The sequence below is a fragment of the Hakea prostrata genome, chromosome 10 (genome assembly GCF_041222555.1).
Source record: "Hakea prostrata isolate BN-2017 chromosome 10, UWA_Hpros_2, whole genome shotgun sequence".
In the NCBI taxonomy this organism is placed as follows: Eukaryota; Viridiplantae; Streptophyta; class Magnoliopsida; order Proteales; family Proteaceae; genus Hakea; species Hakea prostrata.
Genome location: NC_142609.1, coordinates 1,060,392 through 1,087,053, shown reverse-complemented (window position 1 = coordinate 1,087,053; position 26,662 = coordinate 1,060,392). Strand labels below are relative to the sequence as shown.

Here is a 26,662-nt window from a genome sequence, read left to right as displayed (position 1 = left end):
CAAAGATATCTAACATGTACTACCAAGTACCAAGAATACATGACACCCAATATGATAAATAGCAGATCATTATAATGTTAACTACTTACATGGAGCCTAAAGCAGTACCCCGAATTGTATGCGGCCTTAAAAATCTCCAGAATGCATCTTTGAATTCAGAAATTTTACTCCGTAATGGATCAGACCCAACAGCTCCAATTTGCGTAGAAGCCTGTAAAGAACTTCTTTTATATGAACCTTTTAAAAAATCCCATTATAGAAACTCTCCAATGATAATTACACGTGGTCACCTTAGACCATTTCCAAGAGATGCAGCTTACATTCCTTGTTACTATTGAACTGAGTTAGTTTGAAGCTAAATCGAATTCATCTCTTGTAGAGAGGAGTTCCTCAGAACTGTATCACTGGAGTTTGAGTCAACGCAAAGTGAATCTATTATCTATCTAAATCATGACAACAGATATAGAAACCCACAAGGAAGAGAATGCTAAAGATATGTCCCCCCCCCCCCCACAAAAAAAAAAAAAAAAAAAAAAAGGCAGGAGATAAAGAATCAGTCAAGGTCCAACTTTACAAACATCCTTGCTCTGGGAGGCTCAATGTAATTTAGAAGAGAAATATTGTAACAGAGGAAGCTCCTTTCAGCCCATCGCAATATTCTCAAATCAATTGTCTTTTCCCTCTCCTAATAAAACATATAATATTATTAAAAAATTAAGTGCATGCGAAAACAGATAGCAACTAATGAGTGAGAGAGAGATTGCGTCTAAAAACCAGGTTTGTTCATTAGAACGTGCATCGACTGGTTGCTTAACAATGTATCTTCAATATTCTGAGCCAAAACTACTGTTTTTGCCTTACTGTCCTAGTTCGTTTCCTGCACTTCTCCAGGAAAACAATCCAATTCAAGACCAGAGGCCACAAATAGATAAAAGCAATCAAACCAGACTTTAATTCCAAATCCCAAATTCCCCAGCGGAAAATGTACCACATTGAGCCACAGATTTGGCTCTCTGTCACTGTGACACCCAAATCGACCAACTAAATTCCATTGAATAAGCATAACGACTAAACTGAAAATCAGAAATCTAACGGAAGAAATGATCGGTACCAAACATACCCTGACGCGGAAACGCCGGGAAGGGCTTGTTGGAACAGTGGAGGTGCAGTTGCTGCGATGGAACAAGCGAACTGAAGATGTACTACTGCTCCTCAATGAAATGTTGTTACGCTTGTCGACTGGCTTGGTGTCTCTCTTCTGAACTGGTAAGCCGTTGCTGCGAGGAACAATGGTTGAAATTCGCAGCGAAGAAGACACAGAGTAGAAGGAAAGATCCATGGCGATCGACGAGGTACTAATTTGAGTGATTCAGAACTTCGAATCCTTTTTTCGCCACGCTGTCTTTTTCTTAATTGTTTCCTTCTCATTTCTACATATCTCCATGTGTCTTGAGTGCACGTGTCTGTCAAATTGGATTTTTTTATAGTTTTTATTGATGGGTTACTGGGTATTGATCCATTTGAACTGTAAGTTCGTCATTTACAATTTGTGTATGATATTTTATTTTTCTCTCCCATCAATGAGAATATTGTCAGTCGAATCAATTCCAAATCTTCTTAAGATTTGTTTGGGTAGTTAATTAAATTTTCTAATTGTGGTCGTCAGGTTTACTGGAAGACCCTTCAACTGATAATATAAATTAAGTGTTGTCAATGCAGAGTTGGGAGAGTGGTAAGATCCATACTTCCCAGTGGAGAGGTAATGAATTCGATCCTTGCAGAGACGACAAGCATCCCCAGAGGATGTAATCAAGGTGCACGCTTTGACAAGTAATAAGTTAATTTGACTGTCACTAATCTTGAAAACTATTTCTTGAGAATAGCATGCTTTGCTATTTATTCAATGTTAAATACAATTTTTTTGTTGTTAGATGAGCATTGTACAATGCGACATCAATGTCATTGATATTTCACTATGCAGTCTTGTCTAGAATCAATTGGGTACGATAATTAACTAAAGTTTTGTATCTTTTTCCTTCGAATGACACATCTTTTGAATTCATGTAGACTAGCGTTTTCAATAAGCATCTCTCGTCCCTGCAAAAGAGACATGTTCTATGTTTTATAGTATGACTCTCATTAGTAGCCTTTTCCCATAGTCTTTGTTTCTTCTCTCTTATTTTAACTTATTATTTGTTATTGTTTTTGAAGTTTTTCTGTTTGCTTAATTATGTTAATAAAAATAATTAAACAACTTTATTATATTCCTTGTTAATAAAAACAAATAAACCACCTTTATCATGTCCGAGTGATCTAATAAGTGAGTATAATATACTCTACGAGCAAGGCTAGGGTTGTTCTTTCTTTCATCTTACATGTTTAAATCACATAACCATGTAGCACCCAGGAGAAGCTAGACTCTTAAGTAGGGATCAAATGGCATGATTTAGTTTCACTAAGTATTCATGTCTTTTTTCTGGTATCTCATGCTTTCTATGTGTAATGTTTGATTCTTTCATGCAAAAGATCAAGCTGTGAAGATAAATTGAATTCTATAAGTTGAGCTAATTTCTAACCCTTAATAATACCTAGAATTTGATCATTTTATTTCCTTTTGGATGGACGACACATGTCCATTAGTCACATCCAAAGGTTCATATTAAATTAAATGGAAAAATATTATATTCCTTAAATATTACCTCAACCTTAGGATGTGATTAGTGGATACGTATCCTTTATCCAAAGAAAAATGGAAGGGATAACATTTTTTGTGCCTAATTTTCTCTTTTAATGGGGGTGATGTTCTGAAGCTCAGAGCTTATGCTTGCAGCTTGCTTCAAATTTTAAATGATTGAAATGAGATAGAGAGAGCGGTTTTGTGTTTTTAAATCGATTCATGTGGTTTTTGAAGACGTATTTTTGAATCAGGTATGGTTTTATGTATAAACGTATAAGCACGGTACCGTGTGTCGGCAATACGGCGAGATTTATACGTGTGGCTGGGGGGTGACACGAAACCCCCCAACGATACGACTTTATCATTAAGTCGGCAATATCCGTCAAAAAGTCGACCGTTTGTGGAGAGAGAGAGATCAAAGGAAACAACCTGCAATTGCTTCTCCAATGAAGACGACGATGACTTCGAACAATACTTAAGTTAGAGAGAAAAAGGAGAATGGAGAAGAAGAGAATAATAGTCTTTGCGTCATCGTCTTTGTTGTTTTTTGTGTAGTTCGTAATTGTAGACAATGATGAAGATGAAGATGAAAATCTAGAAGAAGAAGAAGAAGTATTCCTCCATGAAATTTCAAAAATGGAAGAAATTTTTCTATAACCCTTGGCTGAATGGAAAGAGAGAGAGATTAGAGAGAATGCACATATCTCACAAATCTCTCTTCTTCATCAGGAACTCAACTAGGTCGTGTTGCATTCTCAACCTTTTGAGAGAGAGAGAGAGAGAGAGAGATTGAGAGAGATCAGAGAGAACGGAAAGAGAGACATCAACAGCTTCAGAGCTAGAGCTTCAATGGAAGCTAAAGCTTGTGCTTATTGTCCTTGCTGCCATAACGGAAGCTTTGTAGTGCCCAACGGCACCATCAAGCTTGACTTGAAAGCCAAAGCCAGGATAAACCCGTTGGAGGTGTTAAAGCTTCCGACGTCACCATCGACCGATCGACGCCTCTCTAAACCTCTGGTAATCTGGTTTCTCCTCTACACACCTATTGAAACCACCGTTGTTCCCGCTGTAACCCTCCCCATCATCGTCTACTTCACGGCGGAGGTTTCTCCTTCTTCTCCGCCGGTTCCCTTTACTACTACAATCTCTGTGACTCTGCCTCAGATTGGCCAGTTGAAAAATCGACCGAAATGTCGCCTGAGTCGCCTGGCACCGACAAAGTGACACCAGGCGACATTTCGGTCCTTGCGCATAACTGTATAAGTGGTTTTGATCGAAGTATCGAACTGCTGGACTGATCGTTCTGGGTGGACCGAACGCTTGCTTTATAAAGAATCGGATTTTTTTAATATTAAAAACAAGCAAAATCCATATTTGGAGTGTTGTATGGTGCTGCCAACATGTACGAACCCCATGATACAGATTAGGTTAAAGCTCTTCTAATGGCGACGGCACTCTCGACAGCCCCTCACGCCTTTCGAAAACGACAATCGCCTACGATTTCACGCCTGAAAAGAACTCAGTGTCAGCGCCTTTCGGTGCCTCGAACGGCGACGGCTACTTACTGCAGAAGGACTGATAGACGGTCAGATACTCAGCATGTCGGAACAAGTAATTGGTCGTTCGAAGAAAGAATGCAAGAAGCCCTAAGCGTGTTGGAGCTCATGGAAGCTCAAGGCATGGAACCCGAAGCCAGCTTGTTTTGCATTCTCCTCAAGAGCTGCGCGGAAGCTGAGAATTTCGAATTTGGCAAAACAATTCACAGCAAAATCATTGGTACGCAGTTGGAAAATGACGTTTTTGTGGTCAATAACCTGGTTAATTTCTATGCGAAATGCAAGTGTCTGAAAACTGCACGCGAGTTGTTTGATAAAATGCCTGTTAGGAACGCGGTCTCTTGGACTAGCATAGTTTCCATGTATAGTCAATCGGGCTTCCCTGAAGAAGCTCTAAAGATGTATAACTTGATGATATCGGATTCAAATATCAAGCCCACTGAGTTCACTTATACGGTGGCGTTGAATTCTTGTGCCAAGACGGGAAATCTAAAGATGGGCATCAGGTTACATGAGGAAATCGTGAGGAGCGGGTGTGAGATGGATGAATTTTTAGCATCAGCTTTGATCGATATGTATTCCAAATGCAGGAGAATCGAAGATGCATGCCAGGTGTTCGACGAAATAGCCGAACCAGCAGTTGCTGCTTGTACTGCCATGATAGAAGGCTACAACATGAACAATCGTGCTAAGGATGCGATGGGCCTTGCTCGCAGGATCTTGCATTCGGGCTTTGATTTGAGAGCTGCTCAGGAGTTGGGTTTGAGTAGTATCATCCGTTCTTGCGTTCTGGAAGTGGCCCTTAGACAAGGGCAAGAAATTCATGCCTACATGATTAAATTTGGGCACAAGCTAGGGACGCAAACAATAAGCGACCTCGTGATATTTTATGAAAGTTGTGATAAGATGGTGTTCGCTCGTCACCTGTTCGATGAATTGCTGGTGAAGAGTACGGAACTATGGGGTAGAATGATTTCAGGATATGTCCGTAATGGGTTGAATCAGGAAGCTTTGGAGCTCTTTGTGGACATGGTTTCTCAGGATGTTGAGCTGAACCCCTTGTTTCTTTCGTGGGCACTCAAGGCATGTTTAGGCACTATGGGTTTAAAGGAAGGTAAAGGAATACACGGCCGAGCTATCAAAGCTGGCTGTGGACTGTGTGAAGATTCAGTCAAAGGAAGCCTTGTAAGGTTGTATAGTGTTTGTGGATATGTGGATGAAGCAAAGAAGATAGGAAGATGCCACGAGAATCAATAATAATTCCTTGTGGTTTCATTGTTATCCATTGACTAACATTCAGTTCATGCTGCCTTCAAATAATGTACAGCTCTGAAACTTAATCCTAAGTCCATTCCTGAACCAAATGTGGTTTACTAAACTAGGTAAGACAATAATCAATTCGATTAAACAGTAACCAGCTCTTATCATGATCCAATTCGATAAAGCAATAACCAGCTCTCTTTTTTCTTCTTCTTCTTCTTAGAAAGACAATTATCAATTCGATAAAACAATAACCAGCTCTTATCATGACCCAATTCGATAAAGCAATAACCTCTCCTTCTTCTCCTTCTGTTTTTTCTCTTATCATGACCCAATTTGATAAAGGGATGATTTGGAAAATGAATGCCGTTGTGAATGATAAATTTTTTACCCATTGTTGAAATCTGGATCCTCCATTCACATAGAGAGAACTGTTTTTTTTTTTTTAATTTACATGGTTAATCAAGGTCAATTCAATTGATATACCCAAGTCATGGACTATGCGAATATTTTTATTCTAAGTATCGAAATGGGTTTACTTTAGGAAAGAACTAACAAAGTCGACGTAGCTAGGGTTGTCATGTCTTTTCAGACCTCTTCAATGAGAATTGAGGTTCTCAACCATTTCGCTAAGACTCCTTTGGCAGATTAAACCATGGTTGTCAATTGTCATGTCTTTTCGGGGACATCCAATAAAAAGAAAATACATAGATATTATAGCATTGGCTGTCCACAAGGATGAAATGCACAAATAGAGAGACGGCCCAAATTTTTGTTCACCTAAAAAAAAAAAAACACCATGGTTATGTTATTTTCCCTCTCTTTTCAAATTAAGCATCATGGTGGGCCGGCCCATAGACAAGTTATTATTCTTGTAGTTTCGGCCCAAGGCCCAAAGTCCAAACCACAGGTTCTCTCCCATCGCTATAAGAGGCGGAAAACTAGGGTTTTTCTAACCCTCTGCAAAGTTTTGTGAATTGGTGAAGCGGCTGCCTCGTCTCTCTGGCTTCAGAGTTGAGATAAATAGCAGATCTTCTCTAAACGCTTCAGGTATCGGCTTGCTTGTGAAATCTTTGTTTTTGTTTTCCATTAATTTTCTTGGATCGTTGAAATTTGGATTCTCACGAAGGTAACTATTTTTCTGATTGGGAAGAATTTGCTGTTTCTTTCGTTTATTCCTTCCCCTATATTGTTCCTCTCTTTCTTTTCGTTTTTTCTTTAGTAATTTGGGATGGTCTGTAACAACTCCTTGATCATAATTATGCAGCCTGAGATTCTGGGATTCTGTCTGATTCCTCAAAACAATCATAACCATAGATTCTAGACTCTTGATATCACTCTTCTCCTGCTGTGAGATATAGGTCTGTAACTTGCTGATTGATTCTGTTTGCCATCTCAGCCTTGTGTTTATACTCGATAATGGTGTAGAATGAGAAAAACTTTTACGATAGATTAGCCGAAAGCTTTCTTACCATCTAAAGCATACCCGAGATTTCCAGTCGAAACGTTTTTTGTCGCTGCGAGTTCATGGGTGGGAGATGCCAATTCCTTTTATGTTTTTAAATTCCGTATCCTGTTCTACCAGTTTTACCCTCTTTTTGCTACCCCAGTTTTAACCCATCTGATTGTTAAAAGTTTTTCCTTAACTATCACAAGCTTAATTTCTTTCTTGTCTATGTTGCAAGTACTGGTTCCTGGGGTGTGATCATTCCAGTAGTTGTTGTGGCTTGTTGAGTTGGGGGCGATGTCTATGATTTTCACTCCGTGTCCATTTATTTTTCCAACTATTTGAACAGAGTTTCCTACTTTCTGATTAGGGTGTGCAAGTTTGCATTGGTAATATTAATGATGTTCTGCTGTAAAGGGTTCTATTCTTTTGATACAATCTCTTTCTTATTATTTCTGTGAATTATACAGGATGGATAGTCAGGTGAAGCTTGCATCTGTGGTGAAAGTGATGGGTCGAACAGGGTCCAGAGGTCAGGTTACCCAGGTCAGGGTCAAGTTTCTAGATGACCCCAATCGGCTCATCATGAGGAACGTGAAGGGACCTGTGAGGGAAGGAGATATCCTAACCCTGCTCGAGTCTGAAAGGGAAGCTAGGAGGTTGCGTTGAGTCTTATTCAATTCAACAGTATTATGGTTTGATTCAGTGGCTACTGCTGCTGCATTTTCGTTCTTACTAGGTTTCAGTTTTTTTTTTGTCATTTTGGGAATACCTTATGATTTTATCTCCCAACCATCAGTTTTGAACTATGTAAGGAGGATTGATGTGTCCATTAGTAATACTTAGGATGATGATAATGTTATTTTTGTTCAAGTGAAAACTGTTCTTCAGCCCTGGATCTGGCTCTTTGATTATTTAACATCTGACTTATCATGTATCTTGTGGAGTTGAGAAGTTGAATGGTGCAGTAGTGTTGCTTGTTTTGTTGGTATGAATTGGATGCCTGTGCTCTAAACGAGGGGTTGGCCAAGGTAAACATTGCCTTAGCTTTGGCATTCTTCAGATATACGAAGTCATCTAAGATATTGAAAGATTGCTAGAGAAAATATGTTCTTTGTAGCGATGAATCTCTCTTGTTTAGGCTTGTTTAAATTAAATGGAGCCTTCAATCTTGTGGTCATATTGCAGCTTTTCCACCAGATTTGGCTCGGTTGGTACTCTATTGTAAAGAGATTCTTGGCAGCTTCAAGTGTCTAATGGGAGATTAGTCATCTTGGACATTGACATGAATCGATTTGGATTCTAAGATCTTGCTACTGCTTTTCTAATCGCTGCTCCCCTGTTGTGATGTCAGCAAATTACCCAGGGGAGCCAGGTGGCTTAGTGACACGGCGTTCCATCAGAGCCCAACAAAGACCAGCTCAGCACCTGCTTGATTTTGCAGCTTGAGTGGAAATTAATTAGCTAAGAAACAGAATGCATGTGCACAGTTGGGAAAGATTGTTAGGCAGTTAGGATTGTTTGTGATCTCACAGTAGCATAATTGAAATTCCTTTATAAAGAAACCTAGAGGATACAGAAAATATCAAATACCTTTAAAACCTGTTCTCTTCTCTTCTTCATCCCTTTATTTACTTGGGCCATGTTGTGTCGGCCCATGATTTAGCAGTGGATACACCTAAAGCTGAGGACATTCTTGGCCCATTCCAAGATGCTTGAAGGAGTACGAGCCTTTTTTGGGGACCCAGTAGCTGAAAACACTTTTATAACAAATAAGAGGACCTCCCCACGAATGCCGCCTGTTCTCACCCTTCCCAACTCTGCAAGCCTTTCACTGAGGAGATACACGCCTCCCGTGTCGGAATAGGTGCTGTACTTTTTCAAGATGGACAACCCATTGCATTTTATGGTAAACAGTTGTTTCCTACCCTACAAGCTGCTTGAGATGCACGAGCTATCACTCTAGTTGTGGGTAAATGGAGGCAATACCTCCTGGGTGCCAAGTTCTTTATTCAAACAGATCAATGAAATTTGGAAGGAGTTGACATCGCAGGTTACACAAATGCCAGTAACAACAACAGTGGCTTTCAAAATTAGTGGGGTATAATTTTGAAATTATTTACCGACCAGGTGAGACATCAACGCCACTGATGCCTTGTCTCGTATACCGGCCATTATGTCTCTCACCATCACCACCTCATTGCCTGATTTTTATGCCCAACTCCGTCAAGAAATCTCCAATTCTGTGAAAACCTCTAACAATCCTAACCCATTAATCCATTGGTTTTAGGAACTGCAAACTCGGAATGCAAGTAGGTGACAACTCTGGACCTTACGAGTTGAACCGGGTGTTGAACTAAAGCGATTACTCTAATAGAGGTCAAGAAGAGAGAGAAAGTCAGTCCGAAAGATATAAAGATGAGGTTTTGGCATATCAAAAATCGATGTAAGAAGATTCAATTTTCAAAATAAACTATACCATTGATCAAGCCTTGGAAAGCCTTTCAGAGAGATTTAATTGAAACGAAACAATAGCCCTATGACTTCATTTTGCTTACCAGATCAAAAACCAAATTCTCAATCGACCATTGACATAGCCATAGCCAGTTGAGCATCCAATGTGGAGGTCACTTTATTTAAGCATATCTTCGTGATTACATGTTCTCATAGATCTCGAATCCCTTAATAGCGCATACTTTAACATCTTCTTTGACCTGGATCTCATCATCTTCTTGTTTCCTACTTCGACGGCTCTGTCTCTTTCACTTATTAAATCACCTTATCCCTTCAGAGGAATATATGAATCCAACAACACAGTAGTCTGGGTTTAAAAATTTTGGTGATCCTTTTCAGGTAACTATAATATCAAGTAGTTCCATTATTGAACTAATAATGGAGGATTAATGTTAATGCATTTATGCCCACTCTGGGTTGCTTTTGCATTAGTGTAAATAGACCTTTTGACCACTATGATTGAAGATATTTTACCTTTCTGTTTTATTCAGTTGGGATGTCATGTATTGGCGTTTTGAAGTTTCTCTCCCTGCTTGCAGCTATTGCATCCCTTCCTGTTTTCTCATGAATAAAGTTTACTCCCTGACCTGAATAAATTATTCGTACCAAATGGACTCGGTCTTTATCAATGGTTTGAATCAGATACGGGTTAGCATACAAGGATCTAATCTTAACCATTAATTCTAAAGTGCTCAATCGATGGTTGAAAGAGGATCAAGTAAGAAACAAGAGCCTATAAATAGGGTAGAAACATATATATAATGTAAGGTATTCAAATTCACTCAAAAACTACTTGGCCTAAAGCATTCAGATATTTCTTAAGCTCTCAGAAGCTCTGCAACCCCGATCTTTGAACACTTACTAATTTGACCGTCGGAGACAGAGTTCCGATCCAGTTAATTGGCTCCGTTTCTATTAGTTCTTCATTAGCTTTGCAGGTAAGAGTGGATTCAGATCTAGATCAAACCAGCTTTGAGGAGTTTGGTGTGATTCGTGGTTTATACCCCCGGCAAATTCTGCACCAACACTCTCTCTTCCCCACAAGAAATGACCATGATACTCTTTCAATCCGCATTCCCTATCCAACTGTGGTCTATGCTCTTCTCATATTTCTTTATAACACAATAAGGGTGTGGCTCATATTTAAATGCTGACAAAATGAATTAAATGTGAGATCTTCTCCATGAGTTTCTCCTACATTATGTAGCTTGGAGAATGGACATCAACATTGACGAATAATGGATCCAAACTCATGCTCTTCAACATCATATGCGGTTTTGTCAGTAACCTCTTTTCAGCTATAAGAACTTCCTTGTTGAGGGATTAGATATTGTTCTCTTGATACTTTTTTACCATGAGGCTCATGTAGAATTTACTAGAATGTTACATCTGAATTATTATATCAATGCTCAGACCTATTCTTATTCTTCCTCTTTTGTGAAAAAAATGTTCAGAAGATCACTATTGTTCTTCAGAAAGGGAGGCAATCTAGAGGGACCTTGTTTCAATCCTGCGCATTAAATGCATATGACCATTATGCCAAACATTTTAATCTTTAAGATCGAAATCTCACTTGACTGTCATACACATTATTTTTTCAATTTGGGATCAAGAGTCACCTATGTTGGCGGCGTGCAAAACGCCTCAAAGAATCTCTTCACATAATAAATTAGAATCTCTTCACATAATAAATTAGAAAAAAAAAGAGAAAAAAAAAAGTTTTCTAGATACACTGGATTTGGCGAGGCATTTGATTTAACTGTCTTGTCTTCTTCAAACCTGCTGCAGTTCCTCAAATCCTCAACTTTGGGAAACCGCATCTTTCCATGCGTCACTGTCACCTCTCTCTCGCCCCTCTCTATCACCTTTTTTTTTTGGTATAAGAGATCTGAAACCTCTGAAAGCGATTTCCTAATGGCGAGATGGATATTCCACATTTCCACTCTCCAATGAAAAAAACGAAGTGGAATCTCGATAATGCAGAGGCGCAGAACGCTTGTCACGTGACTTCTCGTCTTCGCATCAATATATAGTAGGATTCCACAACAAAGAACTCCTGCAAGCGATGTTGATGTTGTTGTGCTGTTGCTATACGGAACAGCAACAACAATACAGGAGCGTCTCTCATGGCGTCTCTGACTCCGGGCGTGCTTTTGAAGCTACTTCAACATGCCAGCGATGGAAACTCCAAGGTCACCGGTGAGCATCGCTCTGCTCTGTTGCAGGTGCTTGAGATAATACCAGCCCTTGCAGCTGGTGATGATCCTTGGCAGAATACAGGTTTCTTCCTTAAGGTCTCTGATTCCATGCATTCAGCTTACGTTTCTATTTCTGATGAAGATCTGGATTTGATCTTCAGCGACAAGATCCAGCTGGGTCAGTTTCTTTATGTCTCTCGCCTTGATCCAGGCTCTCCTGTTCCTGTGATTCGTGGTATTAAGCCTATACCCAAGAGACGGCCTTACGTTGGTAATCCTACAGACTTGGTATCCATTGATTGTTTGTCGATTCGACCCAATGTTGATTTCTCTGCTCGGCGTCAGGGTTTGGAGAAAGTAAGGAAATCCCCGAAGAATGACGGAGGGAACAAGACGAAGGTGAAGAGATCGTCAGAACTTGAAGATAAATCAAGGTCCAGACGAAGAGATTCTTTGAGGGGTAATGCCAGGGTAGAAGACCTGGAATTGAATAGACTGAGCTTGGATTCGATGCGTAGGGGATGGGAAAAGAGCCCTGGGTCCAAGAATGCGAACAACAGAAGTTCCCCTTCGAGTCATAAATCCAAAGACATCACTGGTTCTCCGGATTCTGCTTCTGTGAGTAACATTTCTGTTTCTTCTCTCTGTGTCATCCTTCCTACATTTTCGTTTCTTATTCGGACCATTATGTTGATTGGACTGGTATTTTTTCCTTCTATTGTCCCCCTCCCCCTATTTTTGGGATTCTGTTTATCTCATGGATTCTTGCTTTCATCCCTTCCCTTTCCTATATTTGGGATTTAAAAAATTTCGCTTTTGTGGTCTCCTTCTGGCTGTCAAATGAGAAGATTTTCACATTGACTTGCAGATTCTTTCTGTTAAGGCTTCTTCTAGTAACAAATCAGTGCTGAAGCATCGAAGTTTGAATTGCTCACCACCATCGGGGGAGTCTAATGGCTTGTCACCTAAAATATTGAAGGTGCCACTAAAAAGAGAGGTCAAGGCCAACAATGGAAATAGTCCATCTAGCCTTGTTAAGATTCCAGTTAGATCGAAATTGTTTTCCGAAAAAGACATTTCGTGGGGGACTCTGCCATCTAGTATGCATGTTCTTGGAAAGGTATACAATTTAGCATTTCTATACGAGGTTTAAGCATATATCATCACAAAACTCTAAAATTTCTTGTTATTGATAATGTTTCTAGGATACTATGCAGCATAGAGATGCTGCATTTGTTGCTGCAGTTGATGCATTACAAGAGGCCTCGGCTGGAGATTGTATCATCCGATGCCTGAGGTATTTTCTTTTTATTTATTTTTCCTTTGTAAACCCCATTATTCATTTTGCAAATGATTTGATATCTATTTGAACAGAAACATCAAGGATCTGCACCAGACTTCCACTAAGGTGGAAATGTGCCTTTGACCCTGCTACATCATGTAGTCTAGTGTAATAGTGGTATGTGGAGTTTCAGTATAACCATTAATCCTTGATTGGAGTTGCACTAGTGTTACCTCCAGAGTTTTTGGTTTGAAGCACACTATATGATCATAATTTCTGATGGTATGAAATTCATTTATTATTCATTCATCATTGATGGCTTTTTTTTTTTTTTTTGGGAGGGGGGAAGGGGCGTTCTTGGTGAGTATCATATAAATGTTACAAGTAGAATGCAATCATCTTAGAGAATCTAGAAATTGAACTATTTCTGTATTTCAATGTTTACAGTGATCAGCTTTGATTCGATGAAGGAACTATGATTCACTCATTGCAGTTGTTTGTTTTGCTCAAGTGGCAAGTTTTTCTATATATTATTTATGGCTTGTTATTTCTATTTTTTTTGGGGGTTGTTGTTTCGGAATCGAGGAAAATTGCATTGGAATTGTGCATTGGTGCCTTAGGACTCTGTAGTTTGAAGGTTGCAGTAGTATGACTCTTTCTTTTCTCAAGATAATAGATTTTCTTTGGCCAGGTATGATTTGGTGAGCGATTTAGGGTAGTACAAGTAATTATGATTCTTTAAATTGTTCAATTACTAAACTATTCGTGGCAGTCATGAATTGTGCATCATGCATGTATCTTTTTCATGAGTAATTCCAGGTGAATATTCGTGGTTTCTGAAGTGGATAGAAATCATATTTGTTGTTATTGTTCTTTTGCTTATAAACTTATCTCTTCCTGCGTCCAGCATGTTTTCAGAACTGTGTGCACCGGACCTGCAAGATTCTCCTGGACATATAGTTGAACAATTTCTGAACCTCTATAAGAACATTCAGCAAGCAACAACAGTTGTCAATGAACTACTGGAAATGAAATCTCAAGAAGGGAAAATCTGTTCTAGTAGTGGACAGATTGCACCACCAGATGCTTGCGAAAATTCAATGACTGTTAAAGCTGTGGATGCTGCAACATCATGGGTCCAGGCTGCGTTAGATACCGATCTATCCAGATTCTCTCTGTTTGTCAAGCAAGATAGAAAAGAAGCTTTAGGTGATGAGAAAATTTATTGTATTGTCTTGGAAAATTCTCACTCAACCATAAGTAAATATGTCAATTGTAAAAGCCCTTCTCCTCAGAGCAAAGCAAACCCTAGAATTCTCGGAAGCATGTCTGATTTGAACACCAAGAAGGCTTCTTCAAGAAAGCGGGCTGTGGTTGCTGGGCCAAAGAAGACAAACACCGAGAAGGGTAAATGGTCAAAAGGCAGTGGCTTGAATGAGACAGCATCGCTTGCAAAACAGCTGCTCTTGTTATCTCGTGGATGGTTCTTGAAATACTTGGAGGATTCACTGAGCAATGGTTTTGGACTAAAAGGAGGGGAAGAAGATGATGGGATTGCAGTCCTCTTTGGACAAATTAAGAAGGTGAATCAGTGGTTGGAACTTGCAGTCGGTGATGACATTGAGGTTAATGAGAGGATAGAGAGCTTGAGAAAGAAACTATATGGATTTCTATTAGAACATCTTGATGCATGTGTGCTTCCTAGTAGACAGGGAATGTGCTAAGGGAGTCACTCAGGAGATGTTTTCCTTATGCAAATCCATGAGAGAAAATGCTACTTGCAAATCTTGGTTTTTTAAAGGATGAGGGTGGAGGTTTGTCATTGGTGGGTTGAAGCTGTTTTGTCTAGCATCATTGTTTTTACTGTAAAATTTCACAATCATTACTAACCAAAAGATACATTCTGGGAACCTATTGAAATCCCTTTCTTATATTCCTTCGACTATTATTATTGTACAGTTGTGAGTTAAATCAAGTTGTCTTAAATCAATGTCTTTATCTTAGTCTGCACTGCTGCTTTAAAGAGAGTGGGATATCATAACTAGCCCAAAAGATTTATTCAGGCGTGCTATTGAGCCCCTTTCTGTATTCTTGGCTATCATTAAATTGTACAGTTGAGAGCTGAATCAAGTTGTCTTAAATTGAAATTCATCTCTTAATGCTCCTTAAAGGGGAAGGAAAATGCCCTAGGCTGCATGACCCTGCACAAGCATTGGGCTAATGAGAGCATATCTCAAGGCATTCTTAACTCTTTGTTCGGTCACTGGCACCCCACAGCCTTCTTTTACCTAAAAAATTAAACCAACGCAGTCTTCTTCAGTGGCCAAATAAAAAATTCCTCCGCCAAGGTTGATAAAAATTCTTTAACCCCTGTGCTTTTCAACCTAGTCATTTAGGTACAGATTCCCTCACGACGGGAGCTAGGAATGGCTTATATGACTATCATTCTCACTGTAAGAAGCCAATGTGGATGATCTTTTTTGTTTTTGGGGAAGCCACATAAAAAAAAAATGCTGAAGTCCTTCATAGGCTTTTCTTTGAGTTTTCAAACTTTTTAGGCCTTACCATCAACATGGAGAAGTCTGAACATCTTCTTTGCTAGTTGCTCCTAGGAGAAATTGTGGGTTTTCAACCGAATCCTTGGTTTGTCTCATGGTACTTTCCCGGTGAAGTATCTCAATGGCTTATTCACCAGGATTGATCAAGATTGAACACTTGGAAGACTAGGTGTCTCTCGTATGCTGGAAGAGTTATGCTCGTTAAGTCTGTCCTCAAGAGCACTATTTTTTATTGGTTGAATGTTGTCCCTCTACCTGATCAGTTGGTTATCAATCATCTTGAGAGCTCCATGGCAAAGGATCCTTTGGTGAGGTGGGAATGAAAGTGGTGCCTATAGAGTTGCTTGGAAGACTCGTTGTAACGTAAGCTAGAAGGGGGACTTGGGCTTTGCAGCTTTGGTTGATTAGAATTTGGAATAGGGCTTCGCTCTCGCGAGGACAACGGGAGTATTGCATCTAAGAAGCCTTCTTGCCGGGTCTCTTTTATTTTAGAGAAAAGTACATTTGGTCCTTGGCTTGTCCTATTAGGTGCTCTAACACCTTTACGGCTATCCTTAGGTATTGTTTGTTTGTTGGAATAAAGGTGGGGTGAGAAAAAATTTGAAAAAGAGAACTAATCTCACATGCTAACATTTTTCACGCCTTATAAAAACTTGACAACGTAGGTGAAATTTTATGAAAAATGGAAAAAACAACAAAGTGAGACCTACATTTAACGATTTTCTATAAAATCTTTTCTTTTCTTTTCTTTTGCCGTCACCCCATTACATTTTCCCACTTACCTTTGCAAACCAACGCAATGCCCATGATATTGCTTTGAAATGTACTCGAGTCCTCCTGATGCCAATACTTTACTTTGGTTAGAAGGTTGTAAAGTGGTCCACTAAAAAAATGATGGTTAGATAAAATCACTTTTATCAGGCAAGTACCTTTTGTAAGAGCTTGACTTTAGTGCTGCACATTAATAGTTTATGGATCCGAGGTGGCTTGGCACTCAGTCAATTTGGTTCGCTTACGCTCAACCCTGTTTCAGTTTTGTTGCTAGGGTTGCAGCCTTGGAACGCCTCCCTACTGGATCTAAAGTGGTTTCCTGGAATGGCCAAATTGATATATAGTTTGTCCCTTCTATAATGCCGAAGAAGAATCTCAATCCCATCTTCTTTTCGGATGCAATTTCACAGCTTCTATTTGGTCCACCATCTTATCTCTTAATGGGTTCACTTTCCATCCTAAAACTTCTTTGAAAGATGAACTCATTTGGGTGGTGAATTTCCATCCTCAAGCTTCTTGGAAGGATGAACTCTTTTGGGTGTTGATCATTTTAAAGGTGATAGCTAAGGTTTAAAGTATCGGTATTGAGTATCGTATCGGTTAGGTGATTTTAAGAGACGTATCGTCCTGTATCGAGTATTGTATCGCTTTGGCTAATGTATTTTAATGTAATTCAATGGAGAGACGTATCAAGTTGTATCGTATCAGTTGGGTCAAATACGGATACATATTGGCTAGTATCGTATGGTATCGTGGGATACTTTAAAGCTTGGTGATAGCCTCATCGCCCAAGTACAAAAGTTGTTCTATCGAATATGGGCTGAGAGGAACTCACATGTCTTCCACAACTCATCCAGCACTCACTCTCAGATTGCTTTGAAGATTATTGTTGATACTTAAAGCACTGTTTTTTAAGTCTTCATGTGAGAGTTCTGGGCTTTCTTCAATAATAACCAAACTACCTTGCTAGGAAATAGGTGGTGAGATTCGTTTTTAAAACCGACAAACTTCCTCCCTCTTAGTTGGTGATAGTTAGGTATTATGCTCTTAAAAAATTATACAATAGATTGTAAATGTTATTATCTATTATTATATTAATACAAACTGCCTTATATAGTTATATGTATACACAATTTCTTTTTTTTCTCCTTCTGTAGTCACAGAATTTCTTGAATCTACAAAAAATTATGAACTTGACAGGAGAGATCCAAAATGAAAAAGATGCATGATTCTTTTTGGGTAGAGAAACAATCACATTCATGAACAATGATTTTGTCATTGCCACCTATTGGAACTTCTGCAGACGTGTGCTCTTTACCTGAGAAACGAAAAAGATGCATGACTCCCTTCTATTTAAATATATTATTGCAAAAATTTTCATTACTATGTTCTTTCTAAATTGGTTTGCACAAGGCATAAATTCTTGATTTCTTGTATTTCGTCGGATTTTAATTTTGTCAACTAGAATATCAAATAGAATTGATTGGAAAGCATGAATCTATGTAAACCCCATTTACTTATAAGATTTCTTCTTGTTGAATCTTAACTGCATTTTTTATACTCAAAAATAAACTTTACCTCTATGAACTTTTCTAAAAGTTGTTTCGATTATTTACCTCAGGCTATAATTATGGTCCATCGATTTTATTTTTTTAAAAACTGAAGTTTGTCCTGGTCAGCTTACCTGCACCTTGACTGTTCCTCAAGAAGGTAGCTGTTATAGTCCAGCAATTATTACACCAAGGCCCACCCCTCTCAATTAACCCAATGCATTACTAATTTCAATAGTTTGATAAAAAATTAGGGACAATGTGCATCCACCTGCATATTAATGGCTGTTCATGTGTAGATGTTAAACTATCCTAAGTATTATTTAAGCTGAAGTTGAAAAAAATTGTAGCTCACGAAGGGTTAAATCCATCAGATTTGTGGAGAATGCAAGTGCTTGTTTCAAGGATTTGATTAATTGGATTTAGATGACCAATATTTCTCTACATTTTTTTTTTGTCTAAAACATAATTACACAACCACAAACCAAGAACAACACATGAACCCACGAGTAACAAACTCTTATACCTACAAATGAAAGTGGGGGCGGAGGGAGAAGTCTGGATCTGCTACCTTTGGGGAACAAGGGAGAGATTCAGACCATATATATGATGTAGGCCCTACCTTTGAGGTGTGGGACACATGACCCTAGAGTGGGTCGTACGTCCCAGATATAATCCAAACCTATTCCTTTGCTCCCCTGGGGGCCATTGGTTGCAGAATAAATGGAGAATGGGGAGAAAAATTTAATTAACTGATAAGATCATTTTGGTTGGGAAGTGAACAAATAATGTTGAAGTCTGATGATCTCCTAATGATACCTTCTCAGGGGCTTTCGTAGAACCATTACCACCATTATTAGCAGTCTTGCAAACGCTTTTCATTCCTCTGCACGACTTCATATGGGAGTGCAGTTTCTCTGGGTTGAATCGTTTTCGACATTGCCTGAAAGTCAAATCTCTACTTTATTTAGTACACAGCCGTTAGTGCAGTACACATAAAAAGATAAATAAAAGCATCATTTTTATCCCATAATTTTGCATTCATGCAATAGATTCTAGGACTAAAACTCTTTTTGAAACTGAATCATCCCCCTTTTTTTTTTCTTTCTTCAAAATACGTTCTGAGTATAGAAGCTATTCAAAAATTAACAACACATGCAACATGGGATGGGCAAATCCTAAAATCCACAATGAATTAAACCAACACGCTTTTCTACTCTGGGCGTCTGAATGGAAAGGCTATCAAGCTGAGAAGTGAGAGCTAACCACCTTCCCTTACAGGCTTGAAGATGCTTGCAATAAACTCAGGCATGTTTAGGCCTGCAAGCTCATTATGATTCTCTCATGAGATGCAGACCCACCCCCCTCATTGTATATGCCCAGTGCTGCTTTCTCATTGGAACTCTTCTTTTGTAGACTTTCCCATTGGCAATTTAACTATATGATGAATTTGCCAAACAAACAGCATCACTTGGATTTCCTACCTAAAGAGATAATATGGTAGTTGTAATCTTTGATCCTAATTTCCCCCCTATTTCATGGCTATAGGGAGGGAGAAATAAATCAGAGACCTTACTTCAATAAAGAAAGGGGCTGAGTTTCATAAGCCTTTCTTAGAATAGATTTTGAGGGGCAGGTTTCTGGTACAATGGTAGGTGGTGTAAAGCTATAGTTTTGAAGTCAACGTATCGAAACAATTTCTCAACAAAACTAGCTAAATTAAGATTAAGAGGAAAATTGCCTCCCAAAGTATATTTGGTGTCAAAACCTTGGACTCCAAATTCAGCCTTTTTTTTTTATGTACTTAGTTCAGTCTAAACATGGAAATTGCTTGGGTGCTGTGTAATTAATGCAGCAACACCTGTAGTAAAAGATCAAGGTTTCGATCTTGACTGTCCTTTTCTTAAAAGTGTGTTTTTACACTTTTGAGAACGGATGTCAATACTATGTTGTGTAAATAATATGCAACACTTAAGTCAAGCCCGTCTAAATACACCCGAGGTCAATAATAGAGCCAATTCCAAAATTAGGTCAATTAAGCGAAAACAAATCTTCGACATCTAGCTTTTTGGGCGTCTAGTCTATCCAACTGTTGGATGGAAGACATCTGAACGCACAAGGAGCTGGACTATTAGATTCATAACATGCTTTAAAATATCCGGATCTAGATCCCAATTAAGCGCAATAATTTTTCCCAAAAAAACATCCTTGGTTGTGCACAGCAGTGCACATATATACCAAATGATTGGCTGAAAAAAATAAAGTAAACACAAGACTATTTAAAATTTTTAAAATTTTAAACTAAGCTTTTAATCTTTGGAGGATTTTTCCCTCGAAAAATTTTGGGAGAAATTTTGATCATTTTGCATGCCCTAGGTATTAAATTTTTAATGTATAATTGACATTATACTTACGAACAGATGGGCTCGGTCACTGGCTTACAAGCTGCAGAAGCTGTCTTCTTCTCGTTGGTGGTCTTGGAGTTCTTCCTTCCATTAGAGCTTTTCCTGGTAATCCAATAAACATAAAGTGTCTCAGACAGTTTTGCAGATCGAGAAATAGTCAAACTAAACTAAATTTGATTTATTCACCTAGAATTCTTTTGATTTGTTTGTGGATTACAATCACTAGACTCATCGATTGTCTGCGGAGGACACGTCGAAGATCTTCTGTCCCGACTGATCGTCTTCAATGCAGAATCATTGATGTCGACCGCCCCACACGAGAGTAAATTCTTGAATACGTTGGAGGCTACGTTGGTGAACGGCAATGGTGTTTTGGCATTCTCTGTACTACTCTTCTTGTTCTTCTTTTCTCGGTTGTTTTCTTCCTCATGTAGCACAATCGCATCTGATTTCATTAAATCTTCCAATACTGTACGTGTTTCCGAATGGAACACTTGTGATGATTCCTGCTCCATTGCAATTCCAATTTCGATTTCGGAGGTTTTAGGTGACACCTTCATCTTCGTATCTGCAATTTCTGTGATCGATTTATCTTCCACAGGTTCCGGTTTCTCGGTTAAACCTTTCCTTTCTCCGTATGAACAACGATCTGTATGTTAAAATCCAAAATGTTTGTCCCAAATCAAATCCAAATGTCTGAAACATGAGATACATTAACAGAGTTGAAAGAAAAAAATTCTTACCCGATGGAACAGAGGAGATTTCTGATCCTTTTAGAACGAATTCATTATCAGCAATTGGAGTGATGAGATCTCCATCCATCAAATCTTGCCAAACATAACCTGTCTTGTACCTCCTGCAAAACAGTGATTTTAGGTTTTTTTTTTCTTCTACAGAGCATGAGAGCGACGATCTTTTACGAGATTTTCTGAACTAACCTCTTGTAAGACCACGTGAAGGAATCTGGCATTTCTTTTCCTCGTAAATCCGAGAGCCATCTCTTGACATCTTTCCAAGCAAAAACAAAGAATTCAGTAAAATCAAGAGTTCTGAATGAGGGGAAGAAAAAGTTGCAGAGAAAAACCTCGTAAATAAACGCCATTTCGACTCGCATGATGAATTCGGATGAGATGAGGATGCTCAATGCGTCCCATTCGACTAAGAAAATAAATTACATGAAGTCGCCTGAACTCAGTCGTCATCAACTCCGCTTTCCCATCCATTTTTCCTATACCTGCAACGAAAAATACCTTAAGATGATAATAGAGAATGGGAGATTCGTCACTTTCTCTCTTTTCCAAATTGCTTCTTCGATTTCGTACAGAAACGGAGATGGAAGGAAAGCGATTTGAGAAATCTGAATTCTGCTCAGCAGAAACTTCAATGTAGATTGGATTCAAAACCTTATATGGAGACTTTCTCCAGAAACATATCCGATTCTGGTTTTGATTTCCCGCGATTCTTTCCTCCTTAGCTCGCGTTCGCTCTACGGTTTAACAGTTTCAGCTCAAAGCTCATCAAATTACTCAAAATAACCTCAGGGTTTAAAGTTTTACCCGATAGCCATAAGGGTACGCTAGGAATTAAAATCAAATCTTAAAGGGTCAACCATTCGCATACCTTTTTTTAGCCTTTATTGTTTTCTTTTATTAACTTATCCGGAAATAGGGAATGAAACTATTACATGTTACCACTAGGGAGAATAGAATGTTATAAAGAGCGGTTAGTCGTTGACAATTGAGTCAACTCAGGCGGTTTTATAACCGATTTTGGTTCACTGAAAAATTGGTCACAACATTGTCTTCCATACCGTTCTGTAACTTGCAACAAAAATGGAGTGAAAATGAAGACCATGATGCGTTTGGTAACATTTTCGTATTGTGAGATCAATTCTTGTGTAAAATAATTTTTATATGTTTCTATTATAAGAGACTTCTTTGTTTGGAAATAGGCATTGGATAAACTTAAACTCTATCTTAAAAGTATTTTTTGAATGTGCCAACATGTGAAAAATCTTATCATCTAACAGGGCAAGAGAGCAAACTAGTGGGGGTCTATGAGTAGGGGTGGTCCGAAGAAACTTTCACCATCGGGAGCATTTTATTAAGTTTCTATTCCTTGACTAAAATGCATTATTCTTCTTGTGATAAGTTTGACCTTGCCTTAGATTGGTTTTAAAGCGTTTAATTTTAGTATTACTGTTATCCTTTTGTTATTCCTTTTTTCGTGAGAGTTATCATTCTAAATTGTTAGGTCTTTTAACGTCCTTAATTAACCAAACCCCGAAAATTTGATTTTCTTTAAATTATATTACACCATCTCGAGATGAGTTATGGTAGGTCGATTTTTGTTCCCCGCGCCTATTTTTATAAATCCAACACCTTAATTCTTTGGCGGTTAAGAGATTAAATTCCATTCGAGGGTCCGTAAAAGACATTAGTTTAAATCTAAATATAACAACTACCTGCAAGATGTCAGTCAAGGTGTCATAATTTTAGTATTTTTAGTCATCACAGATATAATATCTATATATCATATACATTTAGCCTCATTGACACCGGCTATCAAGAATATTTTCTAAAGTAAGATGTTACATATGCACCCATTGGATTTTCAAGCTATTATTTCTTATATTTCTTATAATTTAATTTTTTTTTAAAAGTTAAAATAGATTTAAGAGTATGTAAAAGAAAAGTAGTTTAGGAATCTTAAATATACAATATATGCAAAGTCATCACTTAATTCTGTTACTTTAATAATAAAAATGGTTTTAACATACACTCTAGAGAGATCATTTTACATTTTGTTAAAACTTAAATTCTTCTTGTAAATGTTCTTCAGAAATTCAGAAGCTATACTTGAGAAACATAAAATCTGAAGCTGAGAATTGAACTTCTCCATTTATGCTATAATTTTTGCAATCCTAATTATATCTAACGCAATATCAGGATTCAATTGTAAGAGTTGATCGAGCTAAAGTTGCGAAACAAATTTAAAAGGATTCGTAACGAAAAAGAAGAAATTAGTGAAGGAAATTTTCAAATTCATTCTTACAAGTTTTTCAAGGCCTTCGAATCTGAAGCTCTCTCTGTTGAAGTTCGACTTCTTGTATCGCCCTGGAAGATAGCATAAAATGAAGGAATCAAACGAACTCAGACGTGATCTCGAAATCTCAGCTTCAACTCTGCAAGTCAGCGAAGGCGAAATCGGAAGAGAACGTCGAGAGATTTTGTAGAACAGAAAGTAATTTCGATCCAAAAATGGCGATTCGGTTCCAATTCCCTGAACCATGCACACTGGTGAGAATATATATTGGATTTTGCTATGGGATGGAAGGTCATTTTCTAACTGATAGAATTCCACTAAGTCCATTATCATCACTTAGACTTGTTCTTTTTCTTAATTTGCTTACTATTTCTGGTGATCCACTCTCCTACTTCTCCATGAAAACGAAAGATATATGTTGTAGGTGTAGGGTTTCCATTTTCTGTTTGAAAAAATGTTAGTTGGTATTTTGGCAGTTAAAGAGCCATTTCTTTGATGTAACTGTTAGTATGTCTAAGAAAGCTTCTAATTGATGCCACGCCTTCTATTAGTTAGGCAGCTAGCCATATTATATTAGGAAACAGAAATATAATAATACCTATTTTTTTTTAAAGGTTATTTTTATTTGTATCATCAGCCAGGTGGCGTGGAACTATTGTATGTATCATAAGAATATTCTAACTTTTGACCTTGGCCAATGCAGGTTGGTTGACTAGTAAAACTCATACCTCTTATAATAATTTTGGCTTCTTAATAGGGGCGAAGTTAAGATTCAATATTGGAGGGGGTTGGGGGTTGGGGGGGATCTTGCTTTTGCAAGACTGTCTAGCAGTCGTTGGATGGTTGCCATGTGGTCAGGTTTAAATCACGATCACTCGTTGCATCTCTTTTGCACGTAAATGCTTCAACCTTAGAGTGTTGTTTCCCCTTACTATATGTTCATCTTCTTCTTATTCTGTAATGTTCTAAGTTTCTTTTACTAAGATTAGATGGATTCTTATATGAGATAGTTATTGATTTTATTTTCCTTTCATATAATTCAATCATTCCTCTTGTTTTCTTCAATTTTATTTTTAATGTTTGAATGTTTGGCTAATATTCATGAATTTCGTGATATATTTTCATTCATGAAATAATGAGGAATGCATGCTAGACGTAGGATTGAAAAACAACAAATTACATCTAATGCGTAACAGGTTTGGTGGTTTGTTTGACTTTGTTTGTGAGTTTCTTGCGTTTAATGACATATGTTGAATTGATCTTGTATGCGTATTTGATACGTGATTTAATATGTTAGAGATCCTCATGCGTAATAGATGAGGTAATCTAAGTTACGGAATCTCATCAACAAGTAGGAGATTAAATCGGTTGTATGAATAAGGGGGGAATAGATCAATAAACTATATCATGTTTGGTGAAATTGAATTTCTAGTATTTTCATTCATTGAATTTGATTTCTGTTTTCGGTAGCAATTTAATTATTAATAATATGTTTAACTAAAAAATTATAAATGTTTTTGCAATTCGTACGTGATTTTTGCTTTTTGCAATCCTAGAGGGCATAATGTTTCTCTTACCTTTAGACGACCTCGTGCATTTGTGCTTGCAAATGCAACAAGTTTTTGGCTCCATTTCCGATGATGCACAGGATTGAAGCAAAATCATGAGGGTTGGGGGAATGCACAATGACCTTTCTATCCATGGTTTTTACCTTTAAAAATTTTCTTTAATGAACGGGAGATCAAGTGCTCATGTTTCACACATGGAAAGAGGGCTAGATGACTTAAAAAACAAAAGAAAAAAAGCCAAAAGGGAAAATTTGAAAAAATGGGGTGCCACGGCCCCTGGCCCTTTGTAAGCTCAGCCCCTATCTCTTAACAAGAGTTGTTGGTCATCAATGTCAACTAAACCAAGGGCGAAGCTAACACAGGGCTAGGGGCCCCTAGATTTTTTAAAAATTCACTCCTTCCCAAACTTTTGAAATTGTCCCTCTACCCATTTTTTTCAAGTGTGAAATATTAGCACTATGACCCCCACCCCTTTAATTTTTAAATTTTTTACCTCTGGCCTTCGTTTTCATATGTGAAATACCAGTACTTGGCTCTCGATTGGAGAAAATGTTTAACACTAAAGATATCGAATAGAAAATTCAGCGTGCTTAAAAATATCAATACTTGACACTCCCTAATATTAAATCCTAACTCCGCGCCTAAACTGAACCAATGCATTGGTTAACACAGGTGGATTTATTCATTTGTACTAAATATTAGGTCTTTGGATCAACATAAAGATCAACTCGTATCATGCCCGAACCATTAAGGACAGAGTCAGCCAAACACCAAGACTGGCCAGTTGGTTCACCAAGTAAAGATCAATTGATCACATCATATTCGTAGCTGACCCAAACAAAAGTTAGGAAGAATGTGGTTGAAGACAATTTGACCAGGTAGCTAATAGGTTCTATTCAATGGAAGATTTATTGCAGGTTTTCTAGTTGCGCTGTTGTATATATATAGTGGTAGTGGTGGTTACAACCATGGTAAGACCGTAGGTTACTCTCTGCTGACGAATTAATGAAACCTACGTTTGTTTGTTTAATGGGTTTTGGATCCATCGAAGATCCTGAAACAATAACCAGTCATCTGATTCCCTTGTCTTCATTCCATCTTAATCCGTTCCTTCAAGAACCCTAGAAACTAGAAAGGAAATTAACTTTAGGCATCAAACAATTAAAGGTGAACTACGGGTGGGGTGCATGGTTTTGGATTTTTCGGTTCTTATGACTTAAAAGACACGGTGACACTGCAAATGGATTGAAACTAAGAGCAACTAACTCTGCTATTTACGTTTCTTATCTGCAACTTTGGCAGATCCATAATGATTCTTCGTTTCTTCTGTACTTAATTACTAAGCCTGGAGCCAGAACCGAGCTAATTACTATAACTTGATACCTAGTTCGAAAAGAGTGGAATTCAGGATAACCATATACATATCAATACCCTCAGCAACTATCCATGCACGTAGGAGGTCTCTATTCATTTCATGCATGACCATGGAGGGTATGAATCCGGATCATCTCCTCGTCGGGGAAGCACAGAGTGCTCCCCGATGGTTTCTTGACCACAAAAACTAGTGGGTCCCACTTGTGGAAAAAAAGTATTTTAATTTTTTTCAAAAAATATTTTTCACCATGGGCCCCACTGATCTTTGTGGTCAGGAAGCGTCGGGGTCGCTGATCCGGACTCGGAGGGTATAAGGTGAAAGAATCAGCAGGGGCATCGTTTCTGCATTGTATGAAGGCGGTTGACCATTTTATCCCATCTGAGGTCTGATCGTAGAGGTCACAAATTTTTTTTTTTGGGGGGGGGGGGGAGGAGGAAGTAGTTTGTATTATGAAAG

At 38.2% G+C, this 26,662-nt stretch overlaps 5 protein-coding genes and 1 non-coding gene across 7 annotated transcripts in view; 4 read left to right on the top strand and 2 right to left on the bottom strand.

Moving 5' to 3' along the window:
• LOC149001333 (homogentisate prenyltransferase) overlaps positions 1 to 1,455 on the bottom strand; it is a 59,302-nt gene extending 57,847 nt beyond the window's left edge. The window contains exons 1-2 of one of the 2 annotated variants that reach the window (XM_089137305.1): positions 1,121 to 1,455; positions 90 to 211 (exon numbers count right to left, since the gene is read on the bottom strand). In XM_089137305.1, coding sequence (XP_088993431.1) covers positions 90 to 211; positions 1,121 to 1,339 — 341 coding nt within the window. In that variant the 5' untranslated portion in view covers positions 1,340 to 1,455. The remainder of the gene's footprint in view (positions 1 to 89; positions 212 to 1,120) is intronic. The other variant, XM_089137307.1, reaches the window with a different exon arrangement.
• Positions 1,456 to 4,119: 2,664 nt separating this feature from the next.
• Positions 4,120 to 5,490, top strand: LOC149001332 (pentatricopeptide repeat-containing protein At2g03880, mitochondrial-like). Its single transcript, XM_089137014.1, has one exon. The coding sequence runs from the start codon at positions 4,120 to 4,122 to the stop codon at positions 5,488 to 5,490; it is 1,371 nt and encodes a 456-aa protein (XP_088993140.1).
• A 676-nt stretch (positions 5,491 to 6,166) lies between these two features.
• Positions 6,167 to 6,267, top strand: LOC149001331 (U6 spliceosomal RNA). Its single transcript, XR_016170464.1, has one exon. It is a non-coding gene; the product is annotated as a U6 spliceosomal RNA (small nuclear RNA).
• Positions 6,268 to 6,455: 188 nt separating this feature from the next.
• On the top strand, positions 6,456 to 7,931 carry LOC149001330 (small ribosomal subunit protein eS28). Its single transcript, XM_089137138.1, has 2 exons — positions 6,456 to 6,543; positions 7,411 to 7,931. Exon 2 carries the CDS (start codon positions 7,412 to 7,414, stop codon positions 7,607 to 7,609), a length of 198 nt encoding a protein of 65 aa, XP_088993264.1. The 5' UTR covers positions 6,456 to 6,543; position 7,411; the 3' UTR covers positions 7,610 to 7,931.
• A 3,353-nt stretch (positions 7,932 to 11,284) lies between these two features.
• On the top strand, positions 11,285 to 14,868 carry LOC149001329 (elongation factor 1-delta, putative (DUF936)). Its single transcript, XM_089137526.1, has 4 exons — positions 11,285 to 12,270; positions 12,521 to 12,772; positions 12,858 to 12,949; positions 13,842 to 14,868. The coding sequence occupies exons 1-4, from the start codon at positions 11,581 to 11,583 to the stop codon at positions 14,656 to 14,658; spliced, it is 1,851 nt and encodes a 616-aa protein (XP_088993652.1). The 5' UTR covers positions 11,285 to 11,580; the 3' UTR covers positions 14,659 to 14,868.
• Positions 14,869 to 18,555: 3,687 nt separating this feature from the next.
• On the bottom strand, positions 18,556 to 23,474 carry LOC149001328 (protein SOSEKI 1-like). Its single transcript, XM_089138504.1, has 7 exons — positions 23,273 to 23,474; positions 21,303 to 21,452; positions 21,157 to 21,226; positions 20,962 to 21,074; positions 20,405 to 20,867; positions 20,228 to 20,320; positions 18,556 to 18,756 (listed from the first exon to the last, which is right to left on the bottom strand). Exons 2-7 carry the CDS (start codon positions 21,439 to 21,441, stop codon positions 18,558 to 18,560), a joined length of 1,077 nt encoding a protein of 358 aa, XP_088994630.1. The 5' UTR covers positions 21,442 to 21,452; positions 23,273 to 23,474; the 3' UTR covers positions 18,556 to 18,557.
• Positions 23,475 to 26,662: the final 3,188 nt, after the last annotated feature.